This window comes from Oppia nitens, unplaced genomic scaffold (assembly GCF_028296485.1).
Source record: "Oppia nitens isolate AA-2021 unplaced genomic scaffold, nextdenovo-longstitch-racon4-pilon3 scaffold4_pilon_pilon_pilon, whole genome shotgun sequence".
Taxonomy (NCBI): domain Eukaryota; kingdom Metazoa; phylum Arthropoda; class Arachnida; order Sarcoptiformes; family Oppiidae; genus Oppia; species Oppia nitens.
This window is the reverse complement of record NW_026533232.1, coordinates 7,889,481-7,917,191: the sequence shown is the minus strand read 5'-3', so window position 1 is coordinate 7,917,191 and position 27,711 is coordinate 7,889,481. Positions and strand designations below refer to the sequence as shown.

General features: G+C 25.5%; 1 protein-coding gene across 1 annotated transcript; it reads left to right on the top strand.

Moving 5' to 3' along the window:
* On the top strand, positions 1-27,662 carry LOC128960381 (low-density lipoprotein receptor-related protein 4-like). Its single transcript, XM_054306452.1, has 14 exons — positions 1-65; positions 10,731-10,940; positions 20,175-20,657; positions 20,902-21,021; positions 22,157-23,260; positions 23,326-23,390; positions 23,484-24,315; positions 24,380-25,651; positions 25,745-26,188; positions 26,270-26,671; positions 26,743-26,793; positions 26,874-27,071; positions 27,149-27,242; positions 27,302-27,662. Exons 2-14 carry the CDS (start codon positions 10,931-10,933, stop codon positions 27,660-27,662), a joined length of 5,436 nt encoding a protein of 1,811 aa, XP_054162427.1. The 5' UTR covers positions 1-65; positions 10,731-10,930.
* The last annotated feature ends 49 nt before the right edge of the window (positions 27,663-27,711 follow it).

The following is a 27,711-nucleotide window of genomic DNA, read 5'->3' as shown; positions in this document are numbered from 1 at the left end:
ATCGCATACGATTAGAGCTTACAATTTGCTCCTATTATTCAACTGTTTAGCCATTGTATGGACAGGTAGGCAAACATTATGTCATTCACTTTATATTTTACAGCAATGACATTAGCTATAGTATAGCTATAGTAAAGTACAGTACATATAGACTGTAATTAAACTTTTATTTAACACAAATATACATATTTTTAATCAACATGTCATTCAAATGGCTTAATATTATATATAAAAGTGTATCAAACTTGTCGTCACTCAATACAATTGAATACTACTGTATTGAAATGCTTTGAACTATTGATATTAAATAAAAGTAGTTTATATTAAAAATCGTTTTTTATTTTTTTTATTATAGTTTTACATATTAAACACAGTATATGTGCAATCCAAAATTTATTATATAAATAATTCAATGATACTTTAATTTAAATATATATATATATTGCATGTTTGTATAATATTAAAAATTATATGTATAATGTAATATATTTAAAATTTAAAAACAGTATATAAATGTTTAATCAATAATGAGAAACTAAATTTAATGGTTGGAAAATTGAGATTTAACTTAGTTTTTATTAATTTATTTATGTTTTACTATTAAAAAAAACTATAACTTAGTGTGTATATATATATATATATATAATATTAATAACAAAATAATTAATTTTGAGTAATAACAAATAATTATTAATTATTTGTATATTAGTAGCGGAATGTTTTCTAAAAAGTAGAAATGTATTATTTTTTGTTATAACAAATAAATTGCAAAAAAATCATTTAATTTGAAATCTTCTGTTATATCGATTACACAATTGAAGACTAAAATTCCAAACTCTTGTCTTATAAATATTGTATTTAAAAGCAAATATTATTTTCTATTTATTGACAAATGATTGAAATCTGAGAGTCAGATTGAAAATATTATTTATATTAGTAAAACAACATAAACATTAAGCAAACATACTTTATATATATACCGGTATATTACTCGTTACTTAGCAGATAATTGAAGAAAGTTAGTAAAAGAGAAAGAAAGAGAGAGAGAGAGAGAGAGAGAGAGAAATAAAAAACTAATATAAAATTAATTTCCAATCGTCAAAATAATGTTTGCCAAAAGTGTAGTTTATTTAATTATTAACAATTTTCTGAGTACAGACAACATTTGCTACTTATTATGTACATTACAATATTGTTAAAATATATTTAGCCTAAAATAATTTCTATATTAAATAAATTATAATAGAGTATATTTGAATACATTAATGCACTAATAGGTTATGATAATTATAATTAATTTCAATTATGTTAAGTTAACATTATAGTGTATATAATATTTTACTAGTTATGCAATATTACAATTCATATATTTATAATATTATTACAGTATATACTGTATATATTTGCTGACATCACTTGCTTTCTAGAGTACGTCTATCATTAGCCACAAATATTACAAAAAATTTCATATACTTTATTTTTTGCATATAAAATATATTTAAATTAGTAATATCTATGATGTGTGTGTTACTGAGTATATGTTTGTTTGAAACTTCTCTTAAATAAATTTAATGGTACTTATATTAGATATTCTCACTTCTCAATAGAAATGCATTTAAATAACATGACTTTTGCATTATTTATGTTAGAAATCTGAGAGAGAAAGAGAGAGAGAGAGAGAGAGAGAGAGAGAGAGAGGAACTTGAATTTAAAATATATGCATGAATTTCAATAGATTTAATAAATGATTAGTTTTGATGTTTCATGTGATATGTATTTCAGTAGAATATTCAATGTTTTGCATATGATTTTGTTTGTCATCCTATGTTTCCTCAATTTTTATTTACACTTAAATTTGTAACAAAATTTTCGTATGTATATAAATTTATAATAATAATAGATGACAAACATTATTAGAAAATAAAATATTCAATCGAAAGTAGTTTTATAAGTACAATACAAAATTTTATTAAATATATAAAAAATAAATTAAATAAATTTTATGAAAATTTTATAATAATATTAAACTATTACTATTATTATGTTTTCTTAATTTTATTAATTATTACGTTTTATTGAATGTACAGTATATACTGTACTAATTATTATTATATACATTAATTTCAGAAAATTGAATTATTATAATTTTTACTTTATAATAACTCATATAATATAACAAAATGTTTTATAGTACAAAACAACTATTAAAATTTTTGAAAATTTATTTTTATTGTAATTTAATTTATAGTTAATGATAAACTCTTTTTTATTATATTCAAAATTATATTTTTAATCATATTATATAACATAATAAGAATTCTATGATAATATTAATAAAAATATAATAATTTTTTTCTTTTTTTTGAAAATTTTAAATCACTATAGAAAGTCATTAAATTACAGATATTCAGTAAATATAATTTTCATAAACAGATAATAAAAATAAAAAATTTATCTGTTATCTGAGTTTTTAAAAAATTTTTATTATATTTTTAAATAAATATAATTTAATTTATAAAATTAATGTTATGTCATTTTCATTAAAGTTCTTAAAAATATTATTTTATTACTTATACTTTTATAGATTTTTATTTTTGATTTGAATAATAGTATTGTATAATATATATAATACAATACTGTAGATAAGTCAAGTAATGGCATAATATTACCAAATTTTAATATATTTACCAAAAATAATTCAAATAGTAATTTTTGTGATACAACAAAAAATGTAAAACAAAAAATATGATTTCCTATCAAACATTTACTATATTAAAAAAACAAAATAAATTGTATTCAATAAACATTTCATAATAATGTAGTTTTATATCATATATTTATTTATATTATATAAAAATTTATTTAAAATTTTTATGTATGCTTTTTTCACATTTCAAAATAAATGCAATTTTTCATTTGAGAATTGAATTAATAATAATACTGAGATATATCAACAAAATCACTAGAGAATGAACAGAGAGAACAGGGAGGACAGGGATGACAATTAAAATATAGACTTCCAACTGCCAATCTCATGTCTCAATAGACTACTACTACTACTACTACTACTACTACTACTATCACACACACAAATACAAAATTTTTCACTGTGTGTGTGTGTGTCTTATAATTTGCATTCGCTTTTGACATAAATGATAGACTACTCTCTCTCTCTCTCTCTCTCTCTCTCTCTCTCTCTCTCTCTCTTTTGTATATTTATAAAATAGAGTTATGTTTGTACACACATTATAAACTATACTCAATATACAGTATTTATTATGTATTTAGTCCATTAAAATGTTAATTAATAATGGGCTTTAAAAGTTTGCACATATTTCTTATGTGTACACAACTACTACTCCATATAAAGTACTGTATATATAATAAAGCATAAGTGATATCAATATAGTAAAGGAGTGTATGGTTTAATAGCACTCTCTTTAGTGACATATTATTGATGTCATTGGATGTCTGACCCGTTTTCTGTTTGCTAATATAAACCTAAAACCAAAAGTAAAATGATATTAATGTTTTAGTTTCAAACCAGTCCTACTATAAACACAATTTGTATGAAACACATAAAAAAGATTTTTATAAAAGTTTATTACATTTTTTGGTGACAAAACTCACTAAACTTATTGTTATTCATTGCAACAAATGACTTACAATATGTATGTCTGTATTGTATTGTACTATAACTTTATATCTAGACTTATATTTATAAATATAAATCCATATTAATGTCCATTGAGGCCATTGTCTTATATAACAAAAATAATATCTAATATTTCAGTAAACAAAATATCACACAATTCTTATGGCATAAGACAAGGACTGAGATCCTGTGATATTAAATATATAACTATATGTATGAACACTATGTTTATGATAGTTATGCCTAAATAGTAAGGTTGTGCCAAATATGTCACAAATATTTTTGAATAACAAAACAACATTTTTCAATAGCTGTGTATGTGTTAGACATGTATTCAATCGATCATCACTTTTAACTTTTTAAAGGTGACGTTAACTTAGAAACGGGAGAGAAAAGAGAAAGAAAGAAAGAGAGAGAGAGAGAGAGAGAGAGAGAGAGAGAGAGAGAGAGAGGAATTGGGATCATATAAATGATGTCATTTCTTCTTTGGCACCGAAAATTGTATGTAAAAAGCAGTGCATAACTCACTTAGTGATAGCAATATACTATACCTTATATACACTACTAGTAAACACCGTATCTATAAAATACATTTATCTGAGAAAAGACCTCCCCGTGCGCTAAGAAGTTTGAGGTTAATCCGAAAATACAGTAAAAAATGAACGCAAACGCCATTACAACAGTGCAAATGATACGATATTATGAGTTATCAGAAATTCATATTACAGTTCATTATATACAATAGCATAAACCATATGAAATATACGATTGACTGGCACAGCCATATTTTCTATCCCTTTCCACTCAATTTTTCTCTTTTTTTTCTCTCTCTCTCTTACATTCATCGGCTGACTGGACATTAATCCCAAAATTAATCAAATATTTCACAATCCAAGCATAAAGTATATATCAAAAATACATTGTTTTTATACTGTATATAACCTTTGGTGTCAAAAAGCAATTTATTTTTGCCGCTAATCTTTCTAAGAAAATATAAAATCTTTTGTCAAAACATATGTTTTTATCCAATAGTCTCGTCAATAGTTCTGACAATACATTTGTATTTATATTTAATATGATTACAAAATACAAATTATTAGTTAAGATCAAAAAACAATCATTTTATGATCACATATGCTATTATATATTAATAGCACAACAATTTTAAAACGATGAAATAAATGTATCATAAAATTTTTGTTTAACATATTGTTTGGCTAAAAATCTCTCTTTTATATTAGATTAAGTATAATGTATTTTATATGAACTTAAGGAAAATAGTGGGAAAAAGGGGTGTAAATTGCAAATCGATTGGGAAAATGTGTTTAAGTAGCAAACAAGTGATGCCTAAAAATACAATACATAGTTAACTAAACCATATCTACATTGAAACAGTTAGGCATAAAAGGCACAAAATACTTGTTTTATTAGTTTTTATGTATATATATATATATATATATATATATATATATATATGTGTGTGTGTGTGTGTGTGTGTGTGTGAGTGTATATGTTTATTAGATAAGAAATCGATATCAATTATCCATACATGCAATTCATAAGATGCATTCCTGTCTCAAATCAACTCATTTATAGTGTTTAACAAACAACTCCAAAGCACTGGTAGTGTAACGATATGGTGGGTATGCTTTGACTTAAAGCCTGTGACATCAGAAACGTTACATTCGGTTTCGGTTTAAAGTTTTAAATCTCGATTTCGGTTTTATTATTATTATTATTATTTTTATTTGAAATATAATTTTATTGACAACAAATCAGAAATCGAAATAAACTGTAATAAAACACAATATAATAAAATATTTCATTTATAACTATAAATTTATGCTTTGAAATATTTAAATTAATTAAATTTAAAAAATATAATTAAAATTACTAAAAAGTTGCTAAATTGTTGATGTAATTAATTTATACAATAATTTCATCTTTAATATTTATAATTAAATAGTTTTTTTGTATAAATTATATAACTGTATATTTCATTATTATATTTAGTATCCTTAAAATTAAAAATATAAAATTATCGTATCCTGAATTAACCAGATTATTAATTGGTTTATTAATATTAAATTTTAAATAAGTCATACAGATATTTACTAATTATATCTGAAATTTTTCAAATATATGTTTCGGTTTGGTTTAAAAAAAATTTATTTTTGGAGTTCTAGTATGCATTATATATTCTACAGTACTATTGCAATATGTATTCACTATTTATGATAAGCATTTTGAAACACTTGACTTCATTGACGACAACATTCATTGAAACCAATTTTGTGTAATTCATACATATTTTAATACAAACAACTTTTATTTTAGTTTTTATTTTATTTTCTATCGATATTTTATATGCTATCATATTATATAATAAATATAATGCATCTCTTTTTTTACACAACACTTATCATTATGTTTAACATCCAAACTGTTGAGTCATTTTATATCATACTTTTGGTTTCAATAATAATAATAATAATACCGTAGTTTTCAATTGTGAACATAACTGGCTATTATTTTGTTTTTTTTGTAAAAGATATAATATACAGCATATATAGTATTATATAAATAGTATAATTGTGTTTTCTATACAAAGATTAATATAACAATATTTATGTAAATTTCTTTATCTGTGAGAATAGTAAACATAAAAAAATTAATTAAACTCAACGTTTCAAATAAAAATTGTTGCTATAATTTGCTGTAATTGTCGGACAATTTAAATAAGACACACATAAAACATTTCCGCAAAACATTTACACAAATTAACATAATTAAAACTAATAGTATTTTTGATTATAAGCAAAATGTGTTAAATTGTTTTTTGGTGTGTAAATTAAATTAATGCCTTTAAATAGTTTTGCAAATGAAATGCAAATTAGGGTTTAATTTTAAGTAATATAACAAATAAAATAAAATAATTGCCAAAATAGATGACAATATGGACAATAACTTTTCTAATGCTCTTTTAAAATCTACGGTACATATAATCTATATAAATATAACCATAAAATAGCTCATTAATATTACACAAAAAATTTCTCTAATTTTTAAATATTATTTGTTTATACTATTGTATACAATGAATATTACATTTGTTTCTATTTGTAAAGACTAATAAAATATTATATTCTTTTATTAAAATTTTATTTCTAATTTTAACTGTTTTGATGGCTTACACACAAAACCCCACATTTTTAGAGAATTTTTTTTTAAATCATTTAATGTTTAATGTTTTTATGGCTCAAGGATTCTTCAAAATGATGATTGAATTCAAAATTGATGTGTTTTTATTTTTTTATTTTAAATGAAAAAAGAAATATATAAAAACAAAAATTTAATATATCTCTACAGATATATATATATATATATATTTATATTTATATAATTTATATATATTAACAACCAATAGTACAGTATATCATAGTTGTGTATATAAGACAAATATTGTATAGAGTCTATACTATAGACTGTAGTACAGTAGCAAATATAGTATAAACTATAGCATATAAACTGTACTGTAAATGTTAAATATTATATATGAGATTGTATTTTATGTCAAACAAAATATTGTGAACCAATTTTTATTACCAAATAAACGATAAGGAATTTTTCACTTGAGTTTTGTTAGCTTTTGTGTGAAACAAAAAATAAAATATAAAACATAAGTAACAATTTATAACTAAATTCATTATACAAATAAAAACACACTCACACTCACACATATACACATAAATAGCAATAATAACAAATTGCAGTCAATATTATTACAACTATTAGTTTTAATATAATATTAGATTTATGTTTTAGTGCTGAAAGCAGATATTAATTATTTTTCATATAATTTTTGTTTTAATTATTTTCATGTTTTGTTTTAGTTATATATCACTGTACAGTATATACAGAAATATCTATATCTATATAAATAAAATAATATTAATAATAATAATAATACTACGAAAAAGGCACACGAAATCATATTTTATATGAAAAAATAGTCAATTCTTTATGTTTTTTACTTTAACTCATGTCTCCATTGAAAGCATTATTATGTTTGATGTCATTGCCATTGATTGCTATATGAATTAGAGATCGAAAACAATCGGATAGTATTATAGGATCGGTTTATCACAAATTTTTTTTATCAAAAACTTATAGTTATTTTTGTTTTTTAAAAATATTAAGTAATCAATGAAAACTAACAGTAGCCAAGACATCACATGTATTTATAATGTTAAACAAATTTTAATTTTTATATAAATTTGATAAAATGTATTTATTGATATTCAAATGTGTAAATAGGCTTTAATTAAAATAAATGAAAACAAAATAAGTTATTATTATTTAAATAAATGTTCAATAATTTTATAATAATTATTAATTAATATACTTAAATCTATTTATATTAAAAGATTAAAATTTGTTTTTATCTAAAATATGAAAAATTTATATTTGTTTCGATTGTTTAAAATCAGTCTAAGAATTGCATTGATTTTAACTTAAATGATAGGATCGGATCGGATAATAAAGTTTATCCATTTTCTATTTCTAATATGAATAAAGCCATATAAACTATATATCAGATTTTTTTTTTGGTCACTCAGGAAGTGATACCATTAACAATGAAATACCGGTCTAGAAATTAGTCGACTGAGACAAGCATTTACTAAGTGAGTGAGTGAGTGGGTTAGAAAGAGAGAGAGAGAGAGAGAGAGAGAGAGAGAGAGAGAGAGAGAGAGAGAGAGAGAGAGAGACTATATGTCTGTATAATATTATTATAATAACTTCTTATGATTTACTGTGTAAACGACAACATCTATTAAATTATATATATTTTTATAATAAGACTTTAATGTTTTATTCGTTTATAATGTTTACTAAATTTTTATAATCATTAAAATCTATAAATTGCTTCTTTATATAACTGTTTTCTTCTTGTATTCAAAAATTGATTTATTCAATCTTATAAAAAAAAATATTTTAAATTGTAATAATATTTATAAGGATACAAATTTAGTGATTTAAATCTCTAGAACTTTATAATTTACAAAAAAACAATGAAAATCACATGATCCAGATAAATTAATAAAAATATTTTTATTTAATTATAATTCATATACTTGGAGTATTATTTATGAAAATTTTAAAATAAATACAATTAATAATTATTCTTAAAAAAGAGAAATTACGTTTATAGTTGTTTTTGAAATTATATTAAAAAAGATATATAAGTATTAATTGTAATATAATAATATAAGTGATAATCAATGAAAATATAAAGATTTTAAAAAATATTTAAAAAGATTGAAATAATCCAATTGTTTATAATAAATATAATACAAATATTCTGTCCGAAACTTTTTCCTAACAGTAATATTATAAAAACTATAAAACAAACTGCAATTAAATTATTTATTTAAATGCTATACTAAATGATATAAATTATAAAACAACCAGTACAATTAATATGTTTTTATTATACGTTAAATATATAAATATTAAATATTTATTATAACAATAATTACACTGCATTTTAGAATCAGAATAATTTTATAATTACTTTTTATTATTTAAAAATAAATAATAAACACATAATGTAAGTAAATATAGATATCATATAAACATAGAAATATATATTTTGTAATAAATATTTTGTAATAGTAAAGCACTGTTAAGCCTATGTGTGACGTTATCACACAATAATAATACAAAATATATGCATAAAAAACGTATCGCATATATGTCTATACATATAATATTACAGACTATTATATAATAAAATGGTTTCTGATAACTAATCCGGTAAAAAAATCCCGAATAGTGATGGTAGCCCAGACCTCCCTGAGTCCCCCCATACCACTCATATACCTCTCCGATCTCCGCAATTCGAGATATTCGACTTAAAAGTCGAAAGTCGAAATTTTTTAATTGACGTTATTTATGCATATGATACATGATTTCAATGTATTTTTTTATACTAATAATATATCTGAAAACATTTTTTTAAATTTCTTTTTTTTATAAAACAAGAAAATTATACATGAATTGCGTAACTGCATAAAATGTTGACGATTTAATAAAAAAAAACCTCTAGAATTAAAGCTAAAAGTATCTTTAATGCATCAATTAAATTTTTGTCATTCTCAAATATTATAAATGTTTTTATCGCAATTATTTTATCAATTTTTATTCATATTATTGTATTACTTTTTTATTTAATTTATTATATAACTTTTTTTATAGAAATTATCGTATTATTTTCATTATAATTACAATTTAAAAATAAAAGATATTAAATAGTTTCTCAAAAAATTAAATTTCATTTTAGTATAAAGCTCATCATTAAAAATATTATTTAAATCATATATCATTTATAAATAACATATAATTTCGACTTTAAAGTCGAATATCTCGAATACCAAATGACTTATTGGTATTTTGTTTTCAGATGTTATTAGTACTAAAAATACATTGAAATCATTTATCATATGCATAAATAACGTCAAAAAAAACTTTTAAGTCGAATATCTCGAATTGAGGAGATCGGAGAGGTATATGAGTGGTATGGGGGGACTCAGGGAGGTCTGGGCTACCATCACTATTCGGGATTTTTTTTACCGGATTAGTTATCAGAAACCAATTATTTTACAAATTAATAACTAAATTTAGCTAATAATAAAACAATTATAATATTTAATTTGTAATTAAAACTATTCTTTAATTGAAAGCTTATGACACGTGCCTACAACTCAATCATTCACTATATGTAATACTATTGCAATCATTGCTATTAGTGGTCTAAATATTTTAGACATTATTTATTGATATTTTTTACTATTAATATTACAAAATATTTATTACAAAATATATATTTCTATGTTAATAATATTGAAAACTATTTTGTTGAACATATGACACATTTTTTATATAATGTACAAATAAATTAAACAATTAAAATCTATTTGCTAATACTGTATATCATTTTTTAAAAATAATAAAATATTTACCAATTTTTTTATACCCAAATAATTTAACAAATATTTTGTATTTCATGCCATAGGATATACATTATTGGAGACTCCGTGCAAACACTGCGGCCCCGAAACGTTTGCCTGTGGTTTCGGTATCAGTAATGACAGCAAAAAAGCACATCATTTGGACAGTGAGTTCATATCGTCATCGGTGGCCACTAATTGCACGTGTATTCCGTTGAGATGGAGATGCGATGGAGACGTCGATTGTCACGACTCGTCCGATGAGATGGGATGTGGTATGTCTTGAAATTTTAAATCTATTTTTTAGTGTCATTTAGATTAAAATCTAAATTTATTTTTATTTTTTGTAACTTAAAAAATGTTTTGAATTTTTCCAAATAATAACTTTTTTATATAATTTATTAATTTTTTTAAAAAAATAATTATATATTAATAGATGATTTTAAATTTAAGTTATATTTAAAAATAGGATATTTTTTTTTGCTAACAAATAATATTGAATTTCACTTTAATTTAGTGTAAAATATTTTGGAAATTTTTATCAATTATTAATACTTACACAAAAAATGGTTTAAATTTACACAAAATGCTTACACACGTGATAGAGATGACACACACTGTACTTACAAATACAGTATATTTAATACAATTTTTGACTTATTTTTTTGCTAACAAAATATGTATATTTTATAAGCATTGAGTAAAATTCAATTATTTTTGTTACATATTTTTTTGTTACATTTGTCACACAATATTCAAAGTGCATTGCTTTAACAATAAGAAACATTATATATTGTACTATAGTATAGTAACTATACTATAAAATTACAGTATGTTATATATCGTATAAATTTGTTGACTCTATTTATTGATATTCTAACTTTAAAATTACATTCAATTTTGCATTTACACTACCAATTTGTGTCCCATTTTTAAAACAGTTTTACTCTCTCTCTCTCTCTCTCTCTCTCTCTCTCTCTCTCTCTCTCTCTCTCTCTCTCTCTCTCTCTCTCTCTCTCTCTCTCTCTCTCTCTCTCTATCTATCTATCTCTCTCTCTCTCGCCATCAATTGTAAAATATTAGACAAAAAGAAAGAAAGAAAGAGAGAGAGAGAGAGAGGTAATAGTAGCCAATGGATGGATCAGTTATTTTTGAGAGACCATTGTTATGCTTGTATGCAATTTACAAGAGAGAGACTTAAAGTCCATCACGTTTTGGACCATTTGATCGGAATTTTAAGTCCATAAACCGTTACAATAACACAACACAACAACAACAACATCACAACATTTGGAGTTTCATATAACTGAAACAAGAGATAAGAGACTGAAATAAAGTATAAAAAAGCAAAAGTTGTTCACATTTGACACAATAATACTTTTCACTATAATTTTTGTTTTATATAGTAATAGCTAGGATTTACCACAAAAACATAAGAACCGGAAAAGGGTTTTTAGGGGGAAAGGAGTGGAGGGGAGGGGAGGGGAGGGGAAGGTAGATATTCATAAGAATGTTACACAAAAATTAGTCGAAATTAATTGTTTTTATTGATAGTATAATTTGATTGTAATAGACTTATTTTATATAAGAAATTATATATATCTAAATTAATTGTAGATTAAAAATGATTTTGATTTAAGTGATACCCATAAATAAATTTGTTGGTCTAGACGGTCAAGTCGACCAATATTCCTACCGTATAGTCATAGTTAGCCAACTGTGACAACAAAAATTATATATATATATATATATATATATATATATAGAGAGAGAGAGAGAGAGTATATCTTTTTGTTGTTAAATTTTTGGAAGGAAACTCCGTTTTTTATATAGGATATGCCTATCAGTGATTTAACAATGACTAGAGTTAATGAGTCGATGAATAAAATTGAGACCAATTTTAGGGCTAATTATATTATACACAAAATAAAAATATAGGAAAACTAATTGAAATAAAAAAAAATCATATAATGGTTGACTTTTTTTTAATTCATTTGATAAAATATAAATAAATTGATTATTTATTTTGTAAAGTCAATTGAAATATATATTCAAAAATTTAATGGTCAGCATTAAAATCAAAAATATAATTTTTTAAAATAATTTTTTATTTAATATTACATCTGAAATTTAAACTAAATAATAATAATAATTATTATTATTTTGTAAGTTACACTAATATTAATATACGTAAATATAACAATTAATATAGACATAAATTAAATATAAAATTTAATTTTTGTATTATAAATACAGAATTTACAAACTATTATGTTTATGTTTTGATCGTAAAATTTTTTGATATATCAAAAATATAATTGTAATTTTTCTATACATAATATATTATAAAAATTTTTGATATTTAACTCTCAATAGAGAAAGACTAAAGTTTTAGTGATAAAGAAATTTTCCATCAAATATATACTGTAGTAAACTATAACCCATCAACACATATACCCACTAATATAAACTGTATATCTATTTGTGATATTTATAATACAAGTATAGACAACGAGAAACTTTACTTTTAGATAAATTGAACTTTTGCTCAAAAATCTCATAAGAATTGAATTGATTTTTTCAAAAAAAATAAATATATTTATATATAAAAATAAAATCCTAAAGAAATGATGATTTTTGGCTCGACTTTAATATACTTTACTATTATTATAAATATACCCGTAATATAAGTTATATAGTATTATAGTATAGTTATGTACACTGTATACAGTATACATATATTTTATATAAAATATATCTATTTATGAGATGTATATTAAATTTTATGATTAATTTGAATAAAGCATAACAAGAAATTAGCAAAAATATATGTATTATATAATTATAAGTTTAATGTATTTATTTCTCATAGGATTACTTTATAATTATATTTATTTTATTATAATTAGTATAAACATATAAATAGATATGATTAAAAATTTTCTCATAAATAATGCAAATTGGTTGATAATTTTTATTTTCGAAAAATTTATTAAAACTTTAAAATGTTATAATTGATGTTATTATACAGTATTAAGTCATCTCAAAATAAATTATCAAACAAACTTTGAAAAAGTTTTGTTACTGAAATCTATACGAGTGTATGTGTGTATGTATGTGTGTATGTGTGTGTCTATGTGTGTATGTGTGTGTGTGTGTGTGTGTGTGTGTGTGTGTGTGTGTGTATGTGTGTGTATGTGTGTGTATGTGTGTGTATGTGTGTGTATGTGTGTGTATGTGTGTGTATGTGTGTGTATGTGTGTGTATGTGTGTGTATGTGTGTGTGTATGTGTGTGTGTATGTGTGTGTGTATTTGTGTGTGTATGTGTGTGTATGTGTACTAATGAATTGGTGAGAATTATAATATTGATTAAAAGTGTACTTTATTAGACATAGGAGTCATTTACGCCATTTTTGTTTCTGGCAATGCTTTCTATCATTTTCACTGATTTTATATGAATTTTGATTTTTTAATTAAAATTATTTATATATTATATTTATTGTTTAATGTTAAACAATACTTTGATAAATTATATATCTTAGAATATGATACATCAACTGACACAACAATTTGACACAATTTTGTTAGATTTTATCAAAAAACAAAATTTTTATTCAAATAGTATTGAATCTAATATATTGAATATAATTCTATGAGAGATGACTTTATTTGATGCATATTTTGATTGATTTATTCATCGATACAATCACTTGCCATTCACTTGATAACAATTTTTTTGTATATATATATATCGAGTAATTTTATTCAATGAAAAAAAATTTAGTATATATTTTATAAAACGTGTTAAACTTTGTTATATTACGATCAATATTTTTTTCTGTATTTTTGCTATTATATTTGAATATGTTTTTATTTCAATTTTTATATTTGGCACCACTTTTTTAAATAAATATTTATACCGTTTTATACTGTAATTCATATGTATTATTAAAAATTTTATTATCTTAGACTAAATATGTCTAATAGATTTGTATTTGCAAATAAAGTATGAGTTTCAAACAACATAAAGAAATATACTATTTCTACATATTTTAAGTAATTTAGGTATTTTTTAACATTAATAATATGTTTAGAATTAATTGATCACTAATTTTAAATAAAAATTATTATTTAAAATCTAATCTAAAACTTATTTGTAGGGTTTTTAGTATAGTTTTAGAAAATTATATTTATATAATTTAAAAGTTTGATCTAATACAGTATAAATAAATAATATTAAGCTAAATATTCATAATCATAAATTTATTTAAATTAAAAGCATTTCTTTATTTCTTTAGTCTGAGACACTAAATAAACGTATATTTTTATATTATTAAATTTTAAACTATATTATAGTATAAAATTTATTATTACATAGATATATACAAAATTGTTATTGACGATTTTTTAAAAATATCTGACAAAATAAAAAATAATATTTGATTCTGCAATTCAACAAAAGTTATATTTTTTATTGATTTAGTGAAAAAATAATATAAACATAAAATCAAATAAATTATTAATATATTACGATATTTGGTAAATATTTGTAAGACACAATCAAATATATATTATAGTAACATATAAATATATTTTGATTTTGTTTGATTTTTCATGTTTTATATCTATCTAATAATAAAGTAAGAAAACACAACAACAAAAAATTAAAAAATAAAATTTAGTATTATTTATAGAGACATGTAATTTATTTTTATATATAACTGAAAAACTGCTCCAAAAAACAAAACAAAAAATTAGTGTTAAATTCAAATCATGTAATGTTTTAAAATTCATAACGCAATCGTATTTTGCTTTCAAAAACACTCAAATATATATTTTTTTTTGTTTTATCATTTTTATTAAAATCTAAAATGTCTTTTATTTCAATTTCATATTTGTATTTCTACTGAAATCTATTTCAACAATATTTTATTTCATATATTTATGTAGAAATATTTGAAATATTAAAAAATTTTATATATTAAAATTATATACAAACAAATTATATTAGAAAAAAAATTGTTTTGATTTCAGTATTTTACTATCGAGAAAACTATAGGATAAAAATAAATATTAAAAAATTTATTGTATTTTATAATACTATATTATCAATAAATTTAAACACATTTTTCATAAGTAAATAAAAAAATTAATATTATTACATAACACTTTAAAGTCTTAAATATAATCCATATGAATATAAGCTTTATTTTGATCATAAACTTGTAAAAATATATTCAGGGATTATTAGATTAAACTGTGGATATAAATGCATTATTCAACATTAATACCAAACATCTATCCATTTTATTCATGAAGTCTTTTAAATTCAATGTTTTAAAAGTAATATTAAAAATAATTATGTATAGCATTAATATTAAAAATTCTTTATTTTTTATATATATGAGAAAATATATTTTGAAAAATGAAACATTAATTTATTCATATTATATTAATGTTATCAATGAAATATTTAAAAAATATTTTCATAAAAATATATGATAAAAATTGCGATTTATTTAAAATAATAACGACTTACAAACTTTTTTTTATTGATTTAATTCAAAATTTTATTAATATTTATAACATATAGTGTTTATATTATTTTTATGAAAACATTTTCAATACATTTTCATGCAATCCGTATGACAACATCACTGACCATAAGCTATAAGATTATGGTTTAATTGCAAATTTTTTATGCCATCAAAAACACAGCGCTATTAAAGTACATTAAAATACTTTTATACTATATTTTTGTTGTTTAGGTTTAGTTTATTTTTTAAATAAATATTTCATAATATACTTTATATGAAATCTGGGATTTGGATGGCATTGCCAGACAATGTATTTGTCTGTCTTTATAAACTGTATATACCTTTAATGCCATCAAAATATTTTTCATTTTCACACAAAAGTCGCATTTATTTATAAATATATAGTACAGTATATACGGTATATATATTTTTTTGGCTACACTTCCCGATCGTTAATATTTAACTTCTTTAAAGCCTTAGTGTCAAACATTGTCTATTCTTTTTTGACGCCTATCTCTCTCTCTCTCTCTCTCTCTCTCTCTCTCTTTCAACAAAAAGAAAAATAAGTTTATATTCAAGTGTTGAATGAATTAAACAAGAAAAAGGACAGTAAAATGTAATAATAAATTATAATTACTTGCTATTAGCAATAATACCGTTTATCAACCATTTATATATTTACAAGATCTTTGGTTTGATCCCATTATTTATACATAACAAACAGTTTTTTTCAGTTAAATAAAAACTTATACACTATAATATTATTCAATACCATTATTACTATGTATTATAATAATAAATACAGTATATTAACTTTTTATCTAAATATGATTTATTAAGTCATATATTTTTATTAATATTAAATTTTATTTGTTATAAAAAAATATTTTGTATAAAACTTTTAGAGATTTCAAATCAAAGCCGTATAACGTTAAGTGATTAATGTATTTAAACATTTAATATTTACTTATCAAATAAATCTCTTATGTATGACATAATGAACTTAAAAACAGGTGAATTTAACATATAATTTTGCCATGGTGATTTTTTTATTTTAAAAACATCTTTACTATAGATTTATCAAATTTAATCACTTAATCCATGAGATAAATAGAGATTCACATAAAAAGTATTTCCAGTATTGATAATATACTTTAAAATGTATTTATCATTACTTTTATTGGTTATATAACTTATATATTAAAACATTTGAAACCTAAGAATAATCATATGTTTATACAGTAATTTACAGAAATTATTTATTATAATAAATATAATGTACTAATGTTTAAGTTAGTTTTCATTTTTTTAAAAATACATTAAGTTTAAACATTAACTTTTTTATATTTTATCATTTAAGATATTTTTTAATATACTTATTTAGTTTAAATTTATACAAATAATTAATTAAAAAATATTACATTAGACTAATTTTATTTATAAATTCAATAAAATCAAATTAAAAAACTCTATTTGTAAATAATATATTAAATGAAATTTTCAAAAATAACAAAAACAAAATGTTAACTTTAAATTTTTTAAAAATATTTATATAAATGTATTTCTAAATGAAAATTGTTGTCATATATAAATCAAAATAAATTATTATTATTATTATTATATTGTCCGGAGATGTGCACACATTATATGCACACACTCTTGGGGTTTGGTATTATATACAGTGAATAACACAATAACTATAACAATATATATATATATATATATATATTTATATATATAATGTGTCTGAAAGTGGACTTCACGATGATATATCATATGTTAAAACACTTAAACGTCAATATTTTTTTTTTATTTTCGATATGATATATAAAAACAAAACACAACACAAAACTCAAGTTTTAAGGAGCACTCCATAAGTCATTGAAGATTATATAAAATATATAATATATTGAGTGAAATGCAAACTATAGATACAATAGTATTTTTCCAATAGCTAATAGAAACTAAATTATATCATTTGAAAAAATAAATAAATAATAAATTGTTAACAAACATAATTTATATAACAAACTCTATAAATTATTTAATATTTTATGAAAACAAATCTTTTTATAAAAAGACAAATTTAAGTTAATGTTTCCACATTACTATATATTTTTAATACAACAGTATTAATGTTATTGAAATTATAATTATAATAATTTTTATTTTTTATTATAATATGATATCAGTTATTTTATATTTTTTAAATTTTAATATAATTATTTTTAATTATTTATTTAGCTTTTAATATATATATAATATTACAAATTATTTTATTTGAGCCTTATATTAAAAAAATTAAACACAAACATATGTTTATATGTATATTATGTCATAATAGTGTGTATTGTAGTTTAAAATTAATACAAATCTTATAATCGGCTTTAATATGTAATAACTATAAATTGTAATATCATAATACTATTATTATTATTTTTGTTATATCTTTAAGGGTTGGTTCACATATTACGTTCGCACTTTGGGGGAAGGGGTTTCGACCAAAGCAAACTTTTGCAAACAAGGGGAGAGGGGGTAGACTGCTTAAGAACGTTTGCATTTAAATAATTTAAGGATTAATTTTTAGTTTAAGTTAATCTTTTGATAAAAACGGTTTGAATGAATATATGACTTCTGAATAGAAACAGTTTTAGTTTTTGCAATATTTTAAAAGTGAATTAATTGATATCAAACTTAAAGCCGTCATAATTTATAAGGCATTTATTATTTTATTTCTTAATATAGGGAGGGAGGGGTCTAGATTTCTTTAAAAATGCGAAAGTAATATGTGTATCACCCCTAAGTATATAAATATATTATAAAATAGGTCAACGATTTTAATTTATTGAAAATATAAAAATTATTATACTTGCCGTTAATTCAATATTAAACTATTAAACCTTAAGCTTAACAATTTACTAATTTTTAAACTTATAAATACAGTATTAAAAAATTAATTATAATTTTTCATTTTAATTAGTCATCTTTATTTACTAATTGGATGTTAAAACAAATTTTCTTTTAAAAGAAATACTAAACTATATATTGATATAATTTTTTATTAATTTAATTAATTAATATATTAAAGTAATTTAATTAAAGTAATGTTAATTTATTTGGCACATTCACAAAACATGTTTTTATCGGAACAATCATTGAGATTATGTTTATTATAAAGACCATAGAGTGGACCCCCGGGTATCAGCATATTATGGCACATACAGCCCGAGTATTTCCAGTTATGTTTATAGCAATAGTCCATACATTTTAATTGATCGCATTCATAGCAATTGCACTGTCGCTGAATGTTTGATACTCTTGACGACCACTTTGTCTGACAAAAACCTTTATTATAACCATAACGTTGACAATGGTTTTGGCACTGACCGTCAAACAGGCATATCTCTATGGGTATTGAGGCTAATATATATATATATATATAAATCATTTAATAGACAATATAATTATAGATTATAATTATTCACAAATTTTATGTTGCTTATCATAAATTTTTTTAAAAATTAATGAATCTACACTTACAAACAAATGTCATAATTGTTAAACAAAAATTTAAATATAAAATATAAAACATTGATTTTGCATTAAAAAAAGACATCATAATAATAGTTATCATACAATACTATTACATTATTGCCTAACAGTAAACTGTTTAATAGATAGTGAATATCTAAAAATGTTAAATGATTTTAAATGACTATTTATATATAAATGTAATATTTGGTAAACTAAAATAATATTGATTTTTGAAATGTTCAAAAAAATTATATGTAAATATTAATTTTAACCTAAATTTTTGCACAATTTTTGGACCTTTGAATAAGTTTATTATAACATTGAGACCAAATAAATATTTATTTTTAATTTTTATTAAAACATATTTTAATAACAAAAAGCAATAAAGTTTATTAAATTTAAGTAAATATATTATTTTTGTTTATCTATCACATAAGCACTTCCAGTTTGTTCGAGTGAACACTTCACCTGTTCCTCCGGTCAGTGTATACTCAAGACGTGGTACTGTGACGGAGACACTGATTGCATCGATAAGTCGGATGAAAGTGATTGTACTCCAAGAGATTGTGCCGCCGATAGAGAGTTCAAGTGCACCAATGAAAGGTGTGTCCGAAACGACTGGGTATGCGATGGAACTGATGATTGTGGCGATGGATCTGATGAAGAGTGTATGGGTCGGCCGTGCGCTGCATCGGAGTTCAGATGTCATTCAGGCGGTTGTGTGTCGATGTCTTTTCATTGCGACGGTGAAACCGACTGTACGGACGCGTCCGACGAATTAGAGTGTGAATTGGTGCCAATCGATCACATCTCTTGTCCGTCAACTCAATACCGGTGCCGTAATGGTCGCTGCATTAGTGAATCCTATCATTGCGATGGAGATAACGATTGCGGCGACTGGTCTGATGAGTCCAAGTGTGGTATGTATTATATGTCAGAGTCATTGGAGACCTCTTATTATTGAACGACTCAATTGATATTTATCTTTTAATGTCAAATGAAATGATAAAATAGAGACAACCTTTTATATTATATACTATATATGTTTTAGTTTATGTACCGTACGGTTGTTGTAACCAAATGCATGATTCCCAAACCATTTGGGAACTCATAGATTTACAATACTGGTGCTTATCATTATTATTATTTGCAATTGTACTCCAGAGGGAAGAGTTGAATGTCGTTCCTCAGAGTATCGGTGCACTGATGGCCAATGCATTAATATCGACTGGAAGTGCGACGGAGACGCCGACTGTGAAGACAAGTCGGACGAACTTAATTGCCGTAAGGAATCGCTAAACCATTTATTATTATTTTATTTTTTTTTTGTTATACTTTCCTTTTAATTTGCGACAAACTATAGGCCATATAATTATCTTTTCTATTAAGAAATCCACAGAATATAACCATTCATTTTCTTTTTTATTACTATTTTTCATTTTGTGTCCATAAAAAAGATAAATCAATTGATTCATGTATGATATATCTATCTATATATAACTTTTTTTGTTTGATTGAAAACTCTAATATACAAAAACATCTTAATATTTAATTTAAGATTTTTGTTGTTTTTTAAGTCCAAATAATAACCGACAAAAAAATTGTACAAATAATGCTTTTATGTGTTAATAATTTGATTTGAATGGTCGGTATTATTTCAACATTAATAAGTCTATTAATGGAAAAAAATAGTAGTGAAGTACAGTATTAATAGTAATACTTGTTATAACACATAATGCAACTCAATATTGTATACCAATTATTCAATGATATAATAGAGGACTCAATGGATAACAAGCAGACAATGTTTTTGGTTGTATAACATTAATGAGGTTAACATCAAAATAAACTCAATTTGCAAATAAATTGTATTATTATTATTTGGCAAAAAAAAATATAGACAAATGTGTTACTATAAATACAGTGTAATATGTGAATGTACTTTACACTAAAATAACTAATAAATTATATAAAGGAAAGACTACTAATAATAATGACATACCTATTAATGACAGTAACCTTCAAATTATTGATATATTTTGTAAATATTTGAAAATCATTATTATTACAAATAGACAAATTAATTGAATTGCATTTTTAAAACATATTTATAGTAGAAGTTCTCAATAGAAGTCTACTCAACATAAAAAAAAACATTATTTAATTAAAAATGTTCAACAAATATATAATTTTAATATATATTATCAAATTTAATATTTACTTAATTTTTATATAACAATAAATATTCAATTATTAAAAAATTATTAATGAATTTTTAATATTTAAATTTAATTTATTATTAAACAATTTATCACTAAAAAGAAGGCTATAAATGTTTTTATTTAGTAATTTGCAAATAAAATATTATTAAATATGAATTTTTCCTAACCATCCCATCCTTTATCCCAATGGCTAATAGCGTCCAAATTATGCACATCTGAAGAGTTCCGGTGCCGAAGTGGTCGCTGTATATCAATCCAATGGCGATGCGATGGAGACGTCGACTGTAGTGATAATTCCGATGAAGATGGTTGTGGTGTACGGAGTGAATGCTCTACCGGTAACTTTAAGTGCACTGATGGCACCTGTATTAGCCAAATGAATGTTTGCAACGGTGCGCCCAATTGTCCCGATGGTTCTGATGAGGATCTAAACGGGACGTGTTCATCGGGTACGCCGTGTCGAGAGGATGGCTTTCCGTGTCAGCACCTATGCATTGCCACAATCAATGGCCATCACTGTGCCTGCAAAGAAGGCTATCAAATGGGTGAAGACGGCCGGTCGTGTATGGATGTGGACGAGTGCTCTCAAAGTGAACTGATTTGTTCGCAACGATGCGAAAACTCTGTGCCCGGTTTCCAGTGTTATTGCGCCAAAGGTTACAAAATGCGTGCCGATAGACACCGATGCAAAGCACTGGGACCCGAACCCATCATCATATTTGCCAATAGATTAGATATACGCAAAGTATCATTAGATAAATCAGAATATATATCACTAATAGGTTCTCTACAAAATGCCGTCGCTATTGACTATCACTATGAATTGGATCTTATATTTTGGTCCGACATTACATCTGATACCATATCAAAGGTTTCATTCAACGGCTCAAATCCGGTGCCAATCATTTCCAGTGGCCTCATAAGCGCCGGCGGAATTGCGGTCGATTGGGTCCAACAAAGAATCTATTGGACTGATTCGGGAACTTCGAGAATAGAGTTCGCAAACTTTGACGGAATGATGAGGAAAGTACTCTTTTGGAAGGGTATAGAAAAGCCCAGAGCTATAGTGACCAATCCGGGAGATTCAACTATTATTTGGACCGATTGGGGACAACAGCCTAGAATTGAAAGGGCATTCATGGACGGAACGGGTCGTATAGCTATTGTTGAGACGTCGCTGTTCTGGCCCAATGGCCTCACTATAGACCATCCATCCAATCGACTCTATTGGGTTGACGCCAAACATCATGTCATTGAGTGCTCTAATTTAGACGGAACTGATAGGAGACGAGTAGTTGACGGTAGACTAAGAAATCATTAACAAATGAAACAAACGGTACAATAACTTTGATTCAATTATTTTCAGGCGAATTACAGCATCCGTTTGCCATAACTATGTTTGAGGACAACCTATACTGGACTGACGTACAGGTCTGGTCTTCTATTGATTAGTTATTTAAAGATCAAATTATTTAGTCATTTACTGATTATAGTAATTACGATAATTATAATTGCATTTTATAGACAAAATCAATACTAATGGCCAGTAAGCTCAACGGCAAGAACGTGACGATAGTACACAATAAACTCCATTTCCCAATGGATGTCACAATTTTACATCCATTACGACAGCCAGATGTCCTTAATCAGTGCGCTGGTAATGAATGCAGTCATATATGTTTGCCAAATAATATCAGTTACCGGTGCGCCTGTCCTAACGGCTATCATTTGCGGGATTTTCTAAACGGCAAGACTTGCAGCGAAATTGCCGACACGTTTCTGGTGTTTACCCGTCGTTCAGATATCCGTATGATTTGTGTTGAATGTCCAGCGGATGAAACCATTGATGTAGTCCTACCACTCAAAGACATCAATAGTGTTGTGGCTATAGATTGTGATCCAGAATCTGCATCAATCTTCTGGTCTGACGTCACAAATAAGACCATAAATCGTGGCCTTTGGAATGGTATGGGTCAACAAACCATAATATCGGCATCTATTGAGTCACCATCAGGTTTGGCTGTGGACTGGGCGGCTAGAAATATCTATTGGGTCGATACCAGCCGTAATACAATAGAAGTGGCCAAAATGGATGGTTCAATGCGTTCACTGCTTATTTGGGATTTACTGGATCAACCAAGAGATATAGTGGTGGATCCTAACAGTGCACTCATGTTTTGGAGTCAATGGGATAAAGTTAACGCCAGAATCGAGAGATCCGGTATGGATGGCACTCAAAGACGGGTCATTCACTTTGCAAACTTGACTTATCCTCACGGGTTGACCATTGATTCCAAAGAAAAGAAGATCTATTGGAGTGATGCCGGACTCAGACGTATCGAGTTTTCTGAATTCGGTAAGACTTTAAATGTATTACACTTTAAAAGTATAATTTATATATTTTTTTATGAAACAAATAGATGGTTCACACCGTCAGATATTAATCTCAAGAAACATCAAACATCCGTACGGTATGGTTGTGCACAAGAATTATATTTATTGGACAGACCTGGAGCTCAAGTCCATAGAAAGTTCGCACAAATTAAGTGGCGAACACCGGAAGACAATTATCTCAGGATTGGACCAATTAATGGGAATCCAGATATTCGACAATGAATTCACTGCCGCAAAGAGTGATGTCCGCAATGTTTGCTCAAACGCGGGTTGCAGTCATTTGTGCCTTTTATCTCCGTCCTCATCGGGCTATCGGTGCTCGTGTCCAACGGGTGTCATACTTGGCAACGATAGCAAAACATGTGCCTCTGATATGCAAAAATATTTAGTGGTCGCCGTTAGGAACACTATTCGACGAATTTCACTACAAGTGCCATATTTTGCAGATGTTGTCATTCAACTGAACCAACAGCCCTCTAATGCTATCATTGTTGACATTCACATCGAGAATAATACTATCTTCTGGTCCGATATCAAAGAGCAAAAGATATACAGAGCAAATATTGTTACCGGAAATGTTGAAGTTGTCATCGATATTGGTCTGCATGATGTCAATGGACTAGCAGTAGACAACGTCGGTAAAATGCTTTACTGGACCGATGCCGGTCGCAAAAAGATCGAAGTATCCAATTTAGACGGTTCTGATCGTCGGGTTCTCATATGGCATGAACTAGACTCTCCCCGTGCAATAGCAGTCAATCATTTTACAGGTCATATGATTTGGGCTGATTGGGGATCACAGGTTAGAATCGAAAGAGCAGACATGGATGGCGGTCGACGAGCTGTTATTGTTAGTGAAAGACTCGGTTGGCCTAACGGTATAACCATTACACGTAAGGGTCGGTTCATTTGGGCCGACTCTAAGACGCACACCATAGAGATGGCAGATATTAATGGTGTCAATAGGCAAACATTAGTTACCGATGTGCCGGCACCTTATGGAGTGGCGGTTATCGAAGATAACATTTATTGGACAGATTGGGAGACTCGAGCCATACATCGGATTAATATTGATGGCAATGAAGGAAAAGCTGAGATCATAATTAAAGGTTTGAATAATTTGGTGGATCTGAGAGCTGTCAACACGTTAGCCAACGACACGCATATCATACACAATATGTGCCAAATCAATAACGGCGGCTGTTCTCACCTCTGCCTTAGAAACAGTGCCAAAGGCTACTCATGTCTGTGTCCCACAGGAATGGTACTCTATAACGACGAAAGAACTTGTAATCCCAGTTAGTGTCCACCGAAATCTTTATTAATTATTCAATCTTTTTAAGTTATTAATTAATTTGATGTTAACATAACATCTTCATTGTTTCCATTAGATCTAACGCGTCAACTATTGGTGACCACAAAGACAAGTCTTCGTCGCATATCATTGGACACAGAAGACTATAGTGATGTTTACATAACAGCGCTCAATATACACGATTCTGTGGCAATAGATTATGACTTTTTAAATAAGAAGATCTATCACTCGGATCTCGCCTTATCTCAAATCCGATCCTTTGATTTTGACGGAACTAATGCTCAAATACTTGTCGCCAAAGATGTGTCGGAACCATATAGTCTTGCATTCGATTGGATCGCAAAGAATCTCTACTGGAGTGACACCAGACGTAACATAATTGAAGTGTCCAGAAGTGATGGATCCTATCGTAAAGTCATCATTGACTTAGATTTAGATAATCCCATTGCACTGGCATTGTATCCATCGTTGGGTTTTCTGTTTTGGGCCGATTCCGGATCGGTGTCTAAAATTGAAAGAGGTTTGTCAACTGTTTTAGTAGAGTATTATATAAAACCGTATTAAAAATATTACAAAATAAATTTATTATCCATTTTTATAGCTTATTTAGATGGAAGTAGTCGTAAAGTAATCCTAACAGACTTGGGAAGGATTGCTGGAATAACCATAGATCTGGAGAATCGGCGTATCTTTTGGACTGACTCTCAGTTGGATCGCATAGAGAGTGCAGATCTGGAAGGAAAGTATCGCAATGTTGTCATCAAAGATATTGCCAATCCTTGTGGACTGACTGTATTGGATCAATATATTTATTGGTCCGACTCGAACACAAAAGCCATTGAACGGGCAAATAAAGTGACCGGTGCTGACCACGAGACTATCTGTGATAATATTGATAAATTAGTCGAAATCAAATCTATGGCTCTCAGTCGGCAAACTGGTGCCAATCCTTGCAGCGTTCATAACGGCGCTTGTAGTCATCTATGCCTTTTCAGACCTCAAGGTTCGGACATATTTTCCAATGTTTTCGTAAAAATTTGTAAAATTGTATTTAAAAAATGTATAAATTTAAAGGTTACATATGTGCCTGTCCATCATATGGTGATTCCCGACCCTGTTCTACGGGTATGTTAAATAAACGACTATAAGATACGTTGAAAATTATATATTATTTTTTTTGTGTTAATTTTATGTCGAAATTTCAGTTCCGGGTGAACTGGTCAACGAACCGACAACACAGTCAACTATTAGTTCAGATGAGACCAATTCCAGTGATGATAATGTAAATTCAGGCGATTCAGGCCTTTTAACTGAAAATCCTGTCAAACATATCAATCTGACAACAATTTGTAAAGAAATGACAAATTTAACCAATTGTCACGTTTTAAATTCACATTTTGATGGTATTATCAAATTATATTATTAACTTTTAGTTTTATTAGTGTCTTTGATAACATATTTTTTAAAAATAAACTTTTAGGACATTTATTACGCGCCGTTTATATCTCAGCATTGGTTGCCTTTATTTTAATCATAATTATAATGATTGTCGTCACCATTACATTATGCAAACGGTATAATAAAATAAGGACTTATTTGAACAATTGGTTTAATAATATTATTCTTAACTTAGAAGAAAATCACTGTCACAACAAAGTAGTATCGATAGGGAGAGCAATGAGACGCCGTATCCCGAGGACTGTTACATACCTAAGACACACCAAAACGATATGAATTTAGTCAAACAAAGTACAGGTAATATGGAGTCGAGACATAATAATTTAGATATCAAAGATTACGAACAAATCGATGGTTTCATACCTCCTCCGCCACCGCCGCCATCGATGTCTGCCAGTCATCGGTTGCACAATAAGAGTCCTCAACGAAACATTGCGTATGTGTCGTCCGATTGCAAGTCTAATAAGCATTTAATGCCTCCAAGTCTGCCATTAATTAGAAATACTTCGAAAATTTCTATTGAAACTGATATTTGATTTGTAATTACAATTATTATACACATCTATATTAAGGTTTTTATTATAC